At 37.3% G+C, this 16,935-nt stretch overlaps 1 protein-coding gene across 5 annotated transcripts in view; it reads right to left on the bottom strand.

Annotated features, from left to right (window-relative positions):
• ATRNL1 (attractin like 1) overlaps window positions 1-16,935 on the bottom strand; it is a 705,133-nt gene that overhangs the window by 385,309 nt on the left and 302,889 nt on the right. For all 5 annotated transcript variants that reach the window (XR_014249113.1, XM_082407777.1, XM_082407776.1 and 2 more), the window contains one exon: window positions 4,232-4,310. Coding sequence is in view for 4 of the 5 variants with exons in the window: in XM_082407777.1 (XP_082263903.1) it covers window positions 4,232-4,310 (79 nt within the window). In the remaining variant the exon portion in view is untranslated. The remainder of the gene's footprint in view (window positions 1-4,231; window positions 4,311-16,935) is intronic.

Raw genomic sequence — 16,935 nt, 5'->3', positions numbered from 1 at the left:
CTATACTATGAAGTATAAGCAAATAATGTGGTAACGATCTATATTAATATATTTTTTATTCTTTAAAGAACTGTAAAGAGAATAAAAGAAATAAAAGTTCCTGGTACAGGAAATGTAATCATTCAAATACACAAACCCACTAGTAATATGAAGTTGATTAATATAACCTTACCTTTGCTTATGGGATCTATTATTCTATAGATTTTCCAGTTAGATTTTAATGGAGGTATACTAAAGTTAAACCACCCAAAATATATGGGAATAAATATTGTTAACTGAAAAAATTAACTTCTTATAACTATTAAGATATGCATGATATTTCCACTTATGTTAGTCAAATATAAGATTAATACCTTTATTGCAAGGAGTAATTATAAAATTTTAATGGGTTTGTGCCTTTAATACCTATTAAAAACTCATAGTTTAGTTTAAACATGAAAATTATTAAGTATGACGATGCTATTTAAAAAGTCTCCTTTTAACATATACCTGGCCCTAACAAATGTTTTTGTAATATAATGACTATTTATCTAAAATTCAAGGTGCCATTGAATCTCAAGGTTTTCAAGACCTCTGTAACAAGCATAAGCTATAAAAATAAACTCATCCTTCTTGTATTTTATAATATTTCCACCGATCAATGTCCACTTATTGTTTCCATTAATTAGCACAGCATTCCCTCCACACACATGCACACAAAACTTTCATATTTTTAATAGGGTTATTACAGAAATGAGTTTCGGGCTCCCATATGAAGAGGTAACATTAAAATTAAGGTCCTTTATAGTTTCATTTTTGTGTTTTTAAGAGCCCCTGAATTCAAGGGGTATTATTCAAAGGCATAACATTATTAATGGGCTTCTGATATTAAAATTATAACACAAAAAATGTACGTGTGTGTTTATGAGACCCAAACCTTCGAATAGTTAAAAACAAAAAAGCAATATGTCTGGTTTAATTAACACAATATATTTTTAAAATGTCTAAAGATTATTTTCATTTTAAAACAGTCCTTATATTTAGAAAAGCAAGTAATACAATTCCGATAACAAAATTACAGAAATACCAAGAAGGAAGAATCCTTTAAATAACCTTCATTTACTATTAAAGATAAACTGTCATTCTACTACTCATAGGGGTCCTCTGAGGTTTACAATAATTGATGTCTTAATGCTTTGGAGAAAGTATCATCTCCATATAAAGAAAAAATATTGAGGTATTTTCCTTTGGGGAATATTAGTGTTAATCTAATAGTTAAAACTGAATAAAGAGAGATAAAAACACATTTTTACTCCATTTACATAAAGTCTATAAATGGGATTATCATATTAGCTACAACTGTGTAGTTAAAAGTCATTGGGTCTCTAAAACCAAAATGACAATCTTTTAATAATATAAAAATTATTAGCTAAATAGATTTCTGGTAGTCATCAAAATAATATCATCTTTACTTTGGGCATCAACATATGAATGGTTTCTAAGACATTAGAAATTTGTATTTAAAAGATTTAATAAAGTTAAAAATGATAAAATCCCCCATAATATTTTTTAACTATGATATTGTAACATGACATGACCTCTCAACAGGACAGATTTTGTATTTTGGTAGAGGTAGCAAATTAAACGCAAATATTGTTATATTCTTTAACAAAGATTCATTACCTGGAAGACGTGGAAAGAAGGACATTAAATTGAGGATTATCAAGAGGACATAGTAACATTTAGAACCACAGATTAGAACTGGCCCAGAGGTCCCTAATCTAGTTCTCCCTTCCTTCCTAATTTTCCTCCATTCTCACATGTGCAACACATACTTAGATATTGACTTCTAATCAAAAAATAAATTCATATTTGTATTTTAAAAATTAAAGTAATATCAGCTGGCCAGAGCTTCCGATAATATGCAATAAACTACATACTACACTGAGGTGATATATTAACCAAAAGCAATTTGTCATTTTGAAAAGTGTGAAAGTTTCATAGTTAAATGAACAATTCCCATTATTTTTATCAAATATTTAATCGTTTCTAAACTTTAGTCATTACATATAAACATTCCTAGAGCTCTAGGAACCTCAAACTGAGAATAAGTTATGTAGTACGACGCCTCTCTTTAGAGGAAACTGAATTCAATTAGACTGCTTACCCACCCAGCTAATGGCAGAGTTGTACATCGATGTTTTCACAATTCTATCTTTATACAGTTACATTTTATAAACTTTAGAAATCAGATATTTAAACATTGCTAGTCATAATGAAGTGAGAACCCAGGCTCCCTGATTGAGCCTAACTTCTTTTCTAATGATACGAGGCATAAGTAGTCACTTGCTCTACTCCATTATGGAAAGTTTTCAGACTGCCTGACTACCACTTGTTTTTTCCTTCCTGAATCCATACTTTTACCTTAATAGATTGTCTAGCATGTGTAGAAGATTGTTTATCTCCACACAGAATTCCACTTTTTGCAAAATATTTATATATTAATATTTTTTAAATTCCTTTTAAATTGGATTACATTTTATCACAGGACCATACCAAGTAAATTCTCACTGATGTTGCACTGCCCATGTATAGAAAATCAGAGAGGTGGAGAGAATTAGGGTAAGTAATTTATTTGCAGGGGAGTGGTGTCAAGTTTGCAAATATATTATAGGTAGGCACTGGATGTTTGAAAATAGGAGAATAATTAAGAAGAACTCATGTCATTTACTAATTCTATAATTTGGAATATTCTGGATTGTTTTTAAATATAATCTTTTTTGTGGAAAACAAGAAGGTAAGTAATTATATCTCTGCTATACACTGTTTCACAAAATTAAACGTATAAAAATATACTGGGAAATGCAACAGCAAATAAAATGCTAATAATACTAATATTAATAGTAATAGACGGACTTCCCTGGTGGCGCAGTGGTTAAGAGTCCGTCTGCCAATGCAGGGGACATGGCTTCGAGCCCTGGTCCGGGAAGATCCCGCATGTCGCACAGCAACTAAGCCCGTGCGCCACAACTACTGAGCCTGCACTCTAGAGCCCGCGAGCCACAACTACTGAAGCCCGCACATCACAACTACTGAAGCCCGCGCACCACAACAAAGAGTAGCCCCCGCTCGCTGCAACTAGAGAGAGCCCGTGCGCAGCAATGAACCCAATGCAGCCAAAAATAAATAAATAAATAAATAAATTTATAAAAAATAAAATGTAATAGAATATAATAATATTAATAAAAACAGAAACGCTTTTTCATTATATTAGGTATAGAACAATAAATCTACTGCACATTTAGAATCCTCATATTATTATATTTCTTTGTTCCTTTCAATTAACTAATACATACAAAGTTAGGAAACTATATTTGTATAATATATTTACATCAACAGTTGTTCTGTAAGAGTATTACTGTTTTTATCAATTTTAAGATTATAAGGGACACACATGATTAATTCTGATATAGATATGTATCAAATTGAGGTGTAATTCAAACAAACTTGGATTATCAGATACCCATGAAAAAGATCTGATTACCAAAAAAAAGAATTCTACACGACACAAACAAAAAATTAATATTTATTGCTCAGAATATTCTTTTAAATTGTAAGTTATAAAAATAATGTTTTTATAGTATAACTACCTAAATTAAAGAGATTGCAGGTTATTTAATCAACAAAATTAATACTGGTATCCACTATAAATTCTAACACTATTTTAAAAAAACTCTGCAACTAACCAATGCTTCTACAGATACTGATTTAAAATGACAGTGGCAAATTTTGATCTAAAGCTTAAAAAATACTAGATTGACTTGCTCAATCTTTTTTTTTTTTTTAATTAATTAATTTATTTATTTTTAGCTGTGTTGGGTCGTGCGAGGGCTTTCCCTAGCTGCAGCGAGTGGCGGGCCACTCTTCATCGCGGTGCGCGGGCCTCTCACTATCGCGGCCTCTCTTGTTGCAGAGCACAGGCTCCAGACGCGCAGGCTCAGTAATTGTGGCTCACGGGCTTAGTTGCTCTGCGGCATGTGGGATCTTCCCAGACCAGGGCTCGAACCCGTGTCCCCTGCATTGGCAGGCAGATTCTCAACCACTGCGCCACCAGGGAAGCCTGACTTGCTCAATCTTAATAAATGAAACTGATTTGAAAATCTCTGTTTGAAAGGAGGATGTCAATTAAGGAATACAGATCCATATGTTTGCTTGAATCTTTAAACAAAAGATTAAGTAATATTACTGTTACCTCTCTCCGTCGAGAAGCCCAACATGTTTGCTTGATCTTCCACACCACAGCGGCCACCAGTAGTAAGGATAAAAAACAACTAGAAAATAAAACACAAATAATTTTTGCTTAAAACACTTGCAATGTGTCATGAAATGATAAAAGAATATGTAGAGGATTTAAAAATATATAGAAATAATCACTTTGCCTTGGTAAATATTCAAGCAAAACAGACAAATTAGAAGTTTGTAAAACATTCTCAAGTAAAAGCAAAGTACACAGGTAGAAAAATTACTTATATTCTTTAATATATATTATAGTCTATCTTTCAGATTTTCTCCGTCAGAAGGAATGTAACTTTATAATTCTGTTGGTTTTATACAGCAATAAATTTTTTTAGAATTGCTATTGAGTCGTAAAATCTGGCAATTTCATAAATTTAAATATCACACATTTATTCATTTTACCTTTATTAGCAACTATCTTATATCTGAGAATATTCCTGTAGTTCTCAACTGAAGGTGATTTAGCCCTCCCCCCCATCCCCCCACTGGGACATTTGACTGTGTCTAGATGCCTGTCTGATTATCACACTGGGAGAGAAGTGCAACTTGCATCTAGTGAGTGTAGCCAGCGACGCTGCTAAACATCCTGCAATGCACAGGACTGGTCCCAATGACAAAGAATTATTCTGTCCAAAATGTCAGTTCTACAGAAGCTGAGAATCCCTTGTATATGCTAATGTTTAAATTAAGAAATAATTCAATTACAATGTATATACATGTGGTCAATATGTATTAGGTACCATTGCAATAGACTATGTAGCAGAGGATACTTTTTTAGCAGTAACTTGAGACTGACAAATCTCAAAATAACAGATTTATGTGAATCTGGTTAACCAATCCCAACCATGCATTACTGTTTCTTTTCCCTTCCTTTGCTCTGTGGTCAAAGATTATGCTATGAAAAGACCCAGAAATGAGCAGGACAGTGCCACTATAAATTCACTGGTCACTGACCACTACCGAAAACCTGGTCTTCACCCTTAACTGATAATCCTTGTACTCATCAACTGATTCACTCATAAGCAGTGTAAATGTTGACACTTTCTACTCTTGTCAAATCCTTAATATATTTTTTCTCCTTGCCTCACTTAAAGAAATCTTAGAATATCTTTCAATGATGCTGACAATGACATTGATAATTCTAGCACCCATCCACTGAGTGCTGAACACATTCCAGATACTGTGCTAGATACATCACACTGACTGGGTTTAGTTTTATAAGAACATTTCCAGATAGGATATATTATTCTTATTTTAGAAAAGAAGAATCCAATGCTCAGAGAAGTTCAAAGTAAATTGCTTATAGTCACACAGGGAGTTGAAGTGGTAGAGCCAAAATTCAAAACGAGCCACGTAAGCCTCAGACTCTTTCCTTCCCATCTGTTGGGAACTCTGAACTCTGAGCTTGCACACTATGTCATAACAGTTGTTTTCCATATGCCCCAGTATCAACCACTGAGGTACCTTTCTGCTTTTTACATAATTATCTTTCCCTCTAGTATTGATAAACTCATTCTATTTCACCTAAATTTAAATTTTCAGAAGTTCTCAAGTCCCACATCTCTTAAAAAATAAAAAAACAATAACCCTATTTTATTAACCCTGTAGCTTCCTCTAGTTTGTTGAGCAAGTGGTCCATGTAGCCACTTCCATGTCAATTTCCTCATAACCTAGTCTTATTTAACGTCTTATAATTTGGTATCTAATTTGTATACTAATAAAAATGTTAATATTAATAATTAATGTTTATATACTATGCAATATTTTAGTGGGTACTTCCTCATCATGACTTTCTAAAAATTAAATAAACTAGTCTTTTCTCTATCAACTGTCTTTTACTTCTCAATTGACAATACCAACCGTCCATCCTTTAAAACCCATCTGAACACTTTATTTTCTTGGCTTCCTGCATCCTTCTTGACACACTAGGGAGTCAATGAGAGTAGAATGCATTCCCAACTCTTTGTTTTAAATTATGGACATTCCTGAAAATTCATTCACAAGACCATGCTATTACCTATTCTTGCTCTCAGAAAAAGAGCTCAGTTATTCTCATAGCTTCAACTATGAATATAAAAGATATCGATGACATTATTTAGTTCAGACTCCCTCCCAGGAAAGAAATTCCCAGCACAACTCTGATAGTGATCCGGTCCCTAATTAAACACACGTGGTAGCTTCTGCTGGCTCATAAGTTGGTGCATTTTATTTTTAGCTAGCTCAAACTATGAAAATTTTCTGTTAAGCTGTCTTTCTAACTTTTATTAATCAGTGCTGCTTCTGCCTCTGGGTTACACTGAATCAGCCATTTCCTTCTTCTATATTCTAACACTTCTTTATATATTTGAAGACTCTTACATGATTCCTTCTAGTCCACTGGTTCTCAATCAGGAGAGTTTTGCCCTCCAGGGACATTTGGCAGTGGCTGGAGACATTTTTGGTTGTCACCACTTGGTGGACATCAAGTGGGATGCTGGTAAATATGGTACAATATAGAGGTCAGTCCTCCTCCCCACAACAAAGATTCTCCCAGCCAACCTGCCAATAGTGCCAAAACCCTGTTCTAGTCTGAATTACTGCCATAGCAGTTACACTTCCCTTGTTATATCCAGGTTAACAATGCAACTGTTGAAATATAGTAGTGAGAATTGATACTTTATATATAGTCCAAGGATCCATTTATCTGAATTTAAGTCTTACCATAATACCTTAAGAATTTTAACAAGAGAGATAAATATCACCTCAAATCTACCATGTCCAAACTGTACTCCTGAGTAACATTCATAATAAAAGTAACTAACATCTATTGAGTAATATGTACCAAGCACTGTGTTACATGTTTTACATGCATTAATTCTTTCATTACCACAATCACACATGATATACTGTGTATTCTGTTATGTACTCATTTAAAAGATGAGAGTTGAGGTCATGGAGAGTTTACGTAAATTGCCTAAGTTACAAAAGTCTTAAATTGCAAGTTCTCCCCTTCCTGTTGACTTCTTGTCTCACCATTACTTTCCAGGTAAAATGTAAAAACACATTCAATTTTATCATCCCTTATATTCAGTCAGACATCATATCCTGTCAACTGTTTCTCTCACAGTGTCTGCAGTAGTAGACAAAGTACACATACCAAAATTCATTTACATTTAATAATTAAACGTAACCTAAATACCAAAAAGTATTTTTATTTGACAATTTGTAATTCACAATATCCTCCCCCCATAATAGTTACGTGATCAAGATTCAGTTTAGGACAGTGAAGACTTGCTGAATTTCTCCACAGGGAACTTAAATTCTTTCTGATCTAAATTTCATAACATAAGTGAAGAGTGTCACTTTTATAATGATAGAGGAAGCCAGTATAAACTTTTTCAGTTTTCACGATTTTACCTCCTTGAGAAGAGGAGATATACACGTTAGGGGTTTGTATGCTCTCTATGTTAATTCATATTAGGCTAGTAATAAAAAGTAAAGAGCGATCATGCTGATGAAAAATTGGTAAAATCAATAAATAGTTTAAGAAAATATTCTTCTAATAATATACTATTATAGGAATAGATATGGGATTATACCAGCAGAGACACCGAGAGTTTAAACTAAAGGGTACAGAGAAAACAAGATGTAATGAAAGAAGGTTTTCAGGCTTCTTGGATTCTATGGGATGGGAACATAGAGCTATTCAGTTGGAAGCAGGCTTTATCCTTTAAGAAAAGGGAAGAATGACCCAGAAGGGTATCAGAGACCTTTAGGGCTCCCACTCCCACCACGGGCCCAGGAGGCAAGGATGGATCCTCCTCAGTTTCAAAGGGTGGAGCCTCTTGGCTTTTAGAGGACAAGGATACCCCTGCCAAGAGCCTTGGCGCCAAGGCTGCAGCACAGTGCTGCAGCATCAGGGCCACCTTGCCAAGCTAACGTGGCAGGGCCGCACCACAGAGCTATGGGGTGACGCTGCCACCTCAGGGGACCTGGAGGTAGGGCACTGAGCCAAGGAGGGTTATTCTCAAATCTTTAAGTTCTGATGGGATTAGCCTTCCTTGGGACCCATCACCCCTTTCTTCCTTTACTTTTCTTCCTTTTGAAATGGGGATATCTATTCTATGCCTATACCACTGTGGTATTTTGGAATCACATAATTTGCCTGGTTTCACAGGCTCACAACTAGAGAGGAATTTTGCCTCGGGTTAACTTGACCCCAAATCTCACCCATATCTGATTTAGATGATATTCAGATGAGACTTTAGACTTTAGTGTCGATTCTGGAATGAATTAAGCCTTTTGGGATTGCTGGGATGGAATAAATGTACTTCGCATGCAATAAGGACATGATTTAGGGGGCTAGAGGCAGAATGCTACAAATGTTCCTCCAAAAGTTGTACGTTGAAGCCCTAAACCCCAATGTGATTATACTTAGAGAGAGCAACTTTTGGATGTAACTAAAGTTAAATGAGAAGAAATGGTCATCTATAGGCCAAGAAGAAAGCTCTCACCAGAAGCCAACCATGCTGGCACTCAGATCTTAGACTTCCCAGTCTCCAAAACTGTGAGATTATAAACTTTCTGTTGTTAAAGTCACTCAGTCTGTGTTAGTTGTTTATGGAAGCCTGAGCAGACTAAGACACTCCCCAAAGTCAAAAGGAAGAATAACTTCCAGGTTTGTTCTGGTCAGGGCCCTGGCTACATTTCTTTCTGTTTTCTGACCCATACACTCTGTTGTGCATCAGCTTTATTCTCAGGCTTGTTTTTCTCTTAGATACAAAAACGAATGCCGCAGTTCCAGACTTCTATCACATACCATTATACATGCCCACTCTTCGCCAATCACTTGGCGAATTGAAGGGTATGCACTTACTGGCTTTAGCCCACCCATGAAGCTGGTGAGGGATAAATTCCTCCCAAACTGAAACCTCACTGCATAGCCACATGGAAGGAGTTAACTGAAGGCTGGGAAAGAATCCATAAAATCTACTTCTGATATCATTTATGTAAAATTCATAGAAAAACACCTAAACGAACCCCCCCAAAACCGGTAACAGATTTACAAATCTAAAGAGCACATTTGATAACTCTTCAATCCTTTCTTGAAGTATTTTACAGAAAATAGAGTGCTCTAAAGCCTCCTTGGCAAAGTATTAAAAAGGCAAGCAACATATAGTAAGGAAGACCTTCCTGGTTAACTACTCCTGTTACAAATCATGTACCTGGACAAAACCTTAATCTCACAAACTTGCACCAAAAATTATAAAGGTCAATGTATACAGTGTTCTTTTCTACACTCAACTTTTACTTAAAGCATACCTTTTGAAACCATGTAGTCAGGATAAAAGTTTCAATTACAAAATTCCCCTAATATTTTTAAAGTAGTAAATGCTCTTCCTAAAAAGCTTTCCTAAAGCACTAATGCATAACACACATACAGAAATCATAAGTATACAGCTCAATGAATTATCGCAAAGAAAATATACCCATGTAACCACCACCCCAGTAAAGAAATAGTACTTTGCCCATCCCCTCTTCATCAGAGGTCACTAGCATAATGATTTTTAACACCATAGTGTTATCTCTGAACTTTATACAAATGGAATCCTAAAATATTCATTCTTTTGTTTCTAGCTTCTTTTGTTCAAAACTATGTTAGTGAATGCCATCCATATTGTTCTTTTAGGATTAGTTTGTTCTTTTCATTGCCCCATATTCTATTATTTTTAGGTATTTGGGTTATTCCAAGGTTTTGGTTATTTAAAACACACTGTTATAAATATGTTTAACATGACCTTTGATGGAATGGAATTGTTGGATCACAGAGTATGGGTAAGCTCAACTTTAGAATACAGTCAAATTGTTTTCAAAGTTGTTGCACCAACTTCTAGACCACCAGAAGTGTCTAGAGTTCCACATCCACTCCAACATTTGATATCACCTATCTTGTTCTTTTTAGTCACTATAATGGGTGAATAGTAAATAGTATTATATTGTGGTTTTAATTTGCATTCCCTGATAAAAATTAAATGGAGCACATTTTTATATTTTGTTAGCCACTTATCCTTTTTTGTAAAGTGCTTATTCAAGTCTCTTGCCATTTTGGGGGCGGGGAGTTGAGTTTTAAGACTGCTTTTTACTGATTTATATGAGTTATATATTGTGACTATAAGGCCTTTATCTTTTATATAGGTTGTGAATATTTTATACTACTGCATGGCTTGACTTTTCACAATGTTAATGACATCTTCTGACGACAAAAATTGTTAGTTTTACTGTAGTCTAATTTTATTGAAGTGCTTTGTGTGTCTGTTTAAGAAATTTTCCCAGTTCTAAAGATGTGAAGAAGAATTCCCATATTACCTTCTAGATGATACTTCATGTTTTTCCTTTTCTCCTGGTATTGATTTTTATGATTAGTATGAGGTAGGAGTCAAATGTTACTTTTCTCCATATGGATGGTTAACAGATCCATCACCCGATAAAGTTTTTCTTAAAGCTATAAATAAATATTGACAGACAGTCCTTGACTTGCTAACCAAGCTGAAGAATGGTGACTTCCATCACAGCCCTTTCTGCTGTATCAAATTTACAGAGGGACTGAGGTCTTATTTGTATCTTATAGAAAATGTCGATATTCTCTATAGAGATATTTTACTTTAGACATCTGTAGGCTGTGCTTACAATCTACCCAAAGCTTTTTCAGTGTTATTTGAGTCTGCCATGTGGGTTCAGTCTGGGGCCTGGGCAGAGTTCTAACCATTAGCCACTTCTCAAATTCTTTGGTATGCTAATTAGGATAAGAACCTCACATGGAAGATCCCAGGAGTTCAACTTTATGGGATGGCTTTTCTCTCTCTGTTATTTCCCAGACTTTTTCTGGTTCTCTGGGCTTCACTTTTCCACCCTCTGGCCAGAAACTACCCGCTTCTGTGATTGTGCCACATTCTGCATTGGGAGGACAGAGAAGAGGGAAAAGCAATGGATTTGTATTGACCCTCTTGTACCCATAGTTCCGCCTTATGTAGAAGATTCCCAACCCTTGGAGATTTGGCTCTAGCAGCTTCCTGGCCATTTTTGCTGCAGCCAATGTTCCTGCTTCAAGACTGTCTGGAATTGGGGGTGAGTAAATATTTTAAAAGAGAGGAAAAATTGGGGGGTGGATCTCCCCTACTCTCTGAGCTTTAAGGGCTTCCTTTTCCACAGCACAAGTCAGAACTAGAGTATTTTTCCAGGATGTTTTCTTCATTGAGGCTCAAGGCAGGGGATACTGGAGGAAAAAACGGTTAACTTCCAAATATTTCAGGGTGCTCTGAATTCTGGTGTTCTTCCCTGATCTGCCTAATGATACTTACTTTTCACAATTACCAAATAGCTGCCCATGCATATATCATCCAGGTTTTATAGTTGAGACCCATGGGACATAAAGAGAGATGTATGTTTATGTAGTGTTTCCTGGAACTGGAAGCCTGACGGTGAATGGATTTTTGACAGAGCTGCAAAGGCATTTCAAAAGAGAAAGACCAGTCTTTTCCAAAGGCTGTAAAAACTGGATATCCATATGCAAAATAATGAACCTTGACCTACACCTCAATCATAAACAATAACTAAAATGGATCACAGACTCATAAACAAAAGATATCTGAAATGGATCATAGACTTAAATGTACAATGTAAAAGTATAAAACTCTTAGAAGGAAATCTATGTGACCTTGAATAAGCAAAGAGTTCTTATATGACACCAAAAGCATAACTTACAAAAGAAAAAAAAATACATTGGATTTTATCAAAATTAAAACATTTTTTTCTCCACAAAAGACACTGTTAAAAGAATAAAAATACAAGTCAAAGACTGGGAGAAAATTATATCAAATCACACTTCTGGCAGAAGATTTACATCCAGATATATAAAGAATATTCAAACCCAAGAATAAGAAAACAAACAATAAAAAATAGGCAAAAAATTTGCAAAGACACTTAACCAAAGAAGATAAAAGTATGGCTAATAAGCACATGAAAAGATATTCAATGTCATTAGTCATTAGAGGAATGCAGATTAAAATCATGATAAGATACCACCACACACCTATTTGAACGGCTATAATAAAAAATACTAACAAGACCAAGCACTGAGGATGTGGAACAGCTGAAACCCTCATACTTTGCTGGTGGCAAGGCAAAATGATACAGTCACTCTGAAAAATAGTGGCAGTTATTATAAAGATAAACATACATTTGCTATATGATTCAGCAATCCCACTTCCAGATATTTATCCTAAAGTGAAAACTTATGTCTGCACAAAACCTATACAAGTATGTATCTTGTCCACGGCAGCATTATTCATAGCTGCTGAAAAGTATAACAATTAATATCTATCAAAGGGTGGATGGATAAACAAACTGGAGTATATTCATACAATGGAATACCACTTAACAACAAAAATGAAATGGACTATTGATGGAAAAAACCAACTTGGATAAATCTCAAATGCAGCATGCTAAGGGAAAGAAACCAGTCTCCGGAGGTTACATACTGTAAGAGTCCACGTATATGACATTCTGGGAAAGGCAAAACTATAGAGACAGGGTGCCAATCAGTGGCTGCCAGGGCTTATGGCTGAGGAAAAAGCCTCATTGTAAAGGAAGCCCTATGAAAGATTCTTTGAGATTCTGGAACTGGTCTATATCCTGATAGAGCTGATGATTACAAGAAACTATACAGAGGAGCTTCAAGATGGCTGAAGAGTAAGACACAGAGGTCACCTTCCTCCCCACAAATACATCAGAAATACATCTACATGTGGAACAACTCCTACAGAACACCTACTGAAGGCTGGCAGAAGACCTCAGACCTCCCAAAAGGCAAAAAACTCCCCACGTACCTGGGTAGGGCAAAAGAAAAAAGAAATAACAGAGACAAAGAATAGGGACAGGACCTGCACCAGTGGGAGGGAGCCGTGAAGGAGGAAAGGTCTCCACACACTAGGAAGCCCCTTCGCGGGCGGAGACTGCGGGTGGCAGAGGGGGGAAGCTTCGGAGCCACGGAGGAGAGCTCAGCCACAGGGGTGTGGAGGGCAAAGCGGAGAGATTCCCGCACTTCCCGCACGGAGGCTCGGCGCCGAGCAGCACTCACCAGCCCGAGAGGCTTGTCTGCTCCCCCGCCGGGGTGGGCGGGGCTGGGAGCTGAGGCTCGGGCTTCGGTCGGATCGCAGGGAGAGGGCTGGGGTTGGCGGCGTGAAGACGGCCTGAAGGGGTTAGTGCGCCACAGCTAGCCAGGAGGGAGTCCGGGAAAAGGTCTGCAGCTGCCGAAGAGGCAAGAGACTTTTTCTTGCCTCTTTGTTTCCGGGTGCGCGAGGAGAGGGGATGCAGAGCGCCGCTTAAAGGAGCCCCACAGACGGGCGCGAGCCGTGGTTATCAGCGCGGACCCCAGAGACGGGCAGGAGACGCTAAGGCTGCTGCTGCCACCACCAAGAAGCCTGTGTGCGAGCACAGGTCACTCTCCACACCGCCCCTCCCGGGAGCCCGTGCAGCCCTCCACTGCCAGGGTCCCGTGATCCAGGGACAACTTCCCCGGGAGAACGCACGGTGCGCCTCAGGCTGCTGCAACGTCACGCAGGCCGCTGCCGCCACAGGCTCGCCCCGCCTCCTCCGTACCCCTCCCTCCCCGTGGCCTGAGTGAGCCAGAGCCCCCGAAGCAGCTGCTCCTTTAACCCCGTCCTGTCTGGGCGGGGAACGGACGCCCTCAGGCGACCTACATGCAGAGGCGGGTCCAAATCCAAAGCTGAACACCGGGAGCTGTGCGAACAAAGAAGAGAAAGGGAAATCTCTCCCAGCAGCCTCAGGAGCAGCGGATTAAAGCTCCACAATCAACTTGATGTGCCTGCATCTGTGGAATACCTGAATAGACAAGGAATCATCCCAAATTGAGGAGGTGGACTTTGGGAGCAACAATATATATATATATATATTTTTTCCCTTTTTCTCTTTTTGTCAGTGTGTATGTGTATGCTTCTGTGTGTGATTTTGTCTGTCTAGCTTTGCTTTTACCATTTGTCCTAGGGTTCTGTCTGTCCTTTTTTTTTTTATTACTTAAAAATTTTTTTCTTAATAATTTTTTATTTTTTATTTTAATGACTTTATTTTATTTTATTTTACTTTATTTTATTTTATTTTATCTTCTTCTTTCTTTCTTTTTTTTCTCCCTTTTATTCTGAGCCGTGTGGAGGACAGGCTTTTGGTGCTCCAGCCAGGCATCAGTGCTGTGCCTCTGAGGTGGGAGAGCCAAGTTCAGGACACTGGTCCACAAGAGACCTCCCAGCTCCACATAACATCAAACAGTGAAAATCTCCCAGAGATCTCCATCTCAACGCCAAGACCCAGCTCCACTCAACGACCAGCAAGCTACAGTGCAGGACACCCTATGCCAAACAATTGGCAAGACAGGAACACAACCCCACCCATTAGCAGAGAGGCTGCCTAATATCATAATAAGGTCACAGACACCCCAAAACACACCAACAGACGTGGACCTGCCCACCAGAAAGACAAGATCCAGCCTCATCCACCACAACACAGGCACTAGTCCCCTCCACCAGGAAGCCTACACAACCCACTGAACCAACCTTAGCCACTGGGGACAGACACCAAAAACAATGGAAACTACAAACCTGCAGCCTGCGTAAAGCAGACCCCAAACACAGTAAGTTAAGCAAAATGAGAAGACAGAGAAACACACAGCAGATGAAGGAGCAAGGCAAAAGCCCACCAGACCTAACAAATGAAGGGAAATAGGCAGTCTACCTGAAAAATAATTAAGAATAATGATAGTAAAGATGATCCAAAATCTTGGAAATAGAATGGAGAAAATACAAAAAACGTTTAACAAGGACCTAGAAGAACTAAAGAGCAAACAAACAAAGGTGAACAAAACAATAAATGAAATTTAGAACTCCATAGAAGGGATCAATAGCAGAATAACTGAGGCAGAAGAACAGATAAGTGACCTGGAAGATAAAATAGTGGAAATAACTACTGCAGAGCAGAATAAAGAAAAAAGAATGAAAAGAATTGAGGACAGTCTCAGAGACCTCTGGGACAACATTAAACGTACCAACATTCGAATTATAGGGGTCCCAGAAGAAGAAGAGAAAAAGAAAGGGACTGAGAAAATATTTGAAGAGATTATAGTTGAAAACTTCCCTAATATGGGAAAGGAAAGAGTCAATCAAGTCCAGGAAGCACAGAGAGTCCCATACAGGATAAATCCAAGGAGAAACACGCCAACACACATATTAATCAAACTATCAAAAATTAAATACAAAGAAAAAATATTAAAAGCAGCAAGGGAAAAACAACAAGTAACACATAAGGGAATCCCCATAAGGTTAACAATTGATCTTTCAGCAGAAACTGCAAGCCAGAAGGGAGTGGCAGGACATATTTAAAGTGATGAAAAGAAGAACCTACAACCAAGATTACTCTACCCAGCAAGGATCTCATTCAGATTTGATGGAGAAATTAAAAGCTTTACAGACAAGCAAAAGCTAAGAGAATTCAGCACTACCAAACCAGATTTAAAACAAATGCTAAAGGAACTTCTCTAGAAGTTTCCTTCTCTAGGAAACACAAGAGAAGGAAAAGACCTACAATAATAAACCCAAAACAATTAAGAAAATGGTAACAGGAACATACATATTGATAATTACCTTAAATGTAAACGGATTAAATGCTCTAACCAAAAGACATAGACTGGCTGAATGGATACAAAAACAAGACCCGTATATATGCTGTCTACAAGAGACCCACTTCAGACCTAGGGACACATACAGACTGAAAGTGAGGGGATGGAAAAAGATATTCCATGCAAATGGAAATCAAAAGAAAGCTGGAGTAGCAATTCTCATATCAGACAAAATGGACTTTAAAACAAAGACTATTACAAGAGACAAAGAAGGACACTACATAATGATCAAGGGATCAATCCAAGAAGAAGATATAACAATTGTAAATATTTATGCACCCAACATAGGAGCACCTCAATACATAAGGCAAATACTAACAGCCATAAAAGGGGAAATCGACAGTAACACAATCATAGTAGGGGACTTTAACACCCCACTTTCACCAATGGACAGATCATCCAAAATGAAAATAAATAAGGAAACACAAGCTTTAAATGATACATTAAACAAGATGGACTTAATTGATATTTATAGGACATTCCATCCAAAAACAACAGAATACACTTTCTTCTCAAGTGCTCATGGAACATTCTCCAGGATAGATCATATCTTGGGTCACAGATCAAGCCTTGGTAAATTTAAGAAATTTGAAATTGTACCAAGTATCTTTTCCGACCACAATGCTATGAGACTAGATATCAATTACAGGAAAAAATCTGTAAGAAATAGAAACACATGGAGGCTATACAACACACTACTTAATAACCAAGAGATCACTGAAGAAATCTAAGAGGAAATCAAAAAGTACCTAGAAACAAATGACAATGAAAACACAACAACACAAAACCTATGGGATGCAGCAACAGCAGTTGTAAGAGGGAAGTTTATAGCTATACAAGCCTACCTTAAGAAACATCTCAAATAAACAACCTAACCTTACACCTAAAGCAATTAGAGAAAGAAGAACAAAAAAACCCCAAAGTTAGCAGAAGGAAAG

Source organism: Balaenoptera borealis, assembly GCF_965194805.1.
Source record: "Balaenoptera borealis genome assembly, chromosome: 10".
NCBI lineage: Eukaryota > Metazoa > Chordata > Mammalia > Artiodactyla > Balaenopteridae > Balaenoptera > Balaenoptera borealis.
This window is presented reverse-complemented; position numbering and strand designations above follow the sequence as displayed.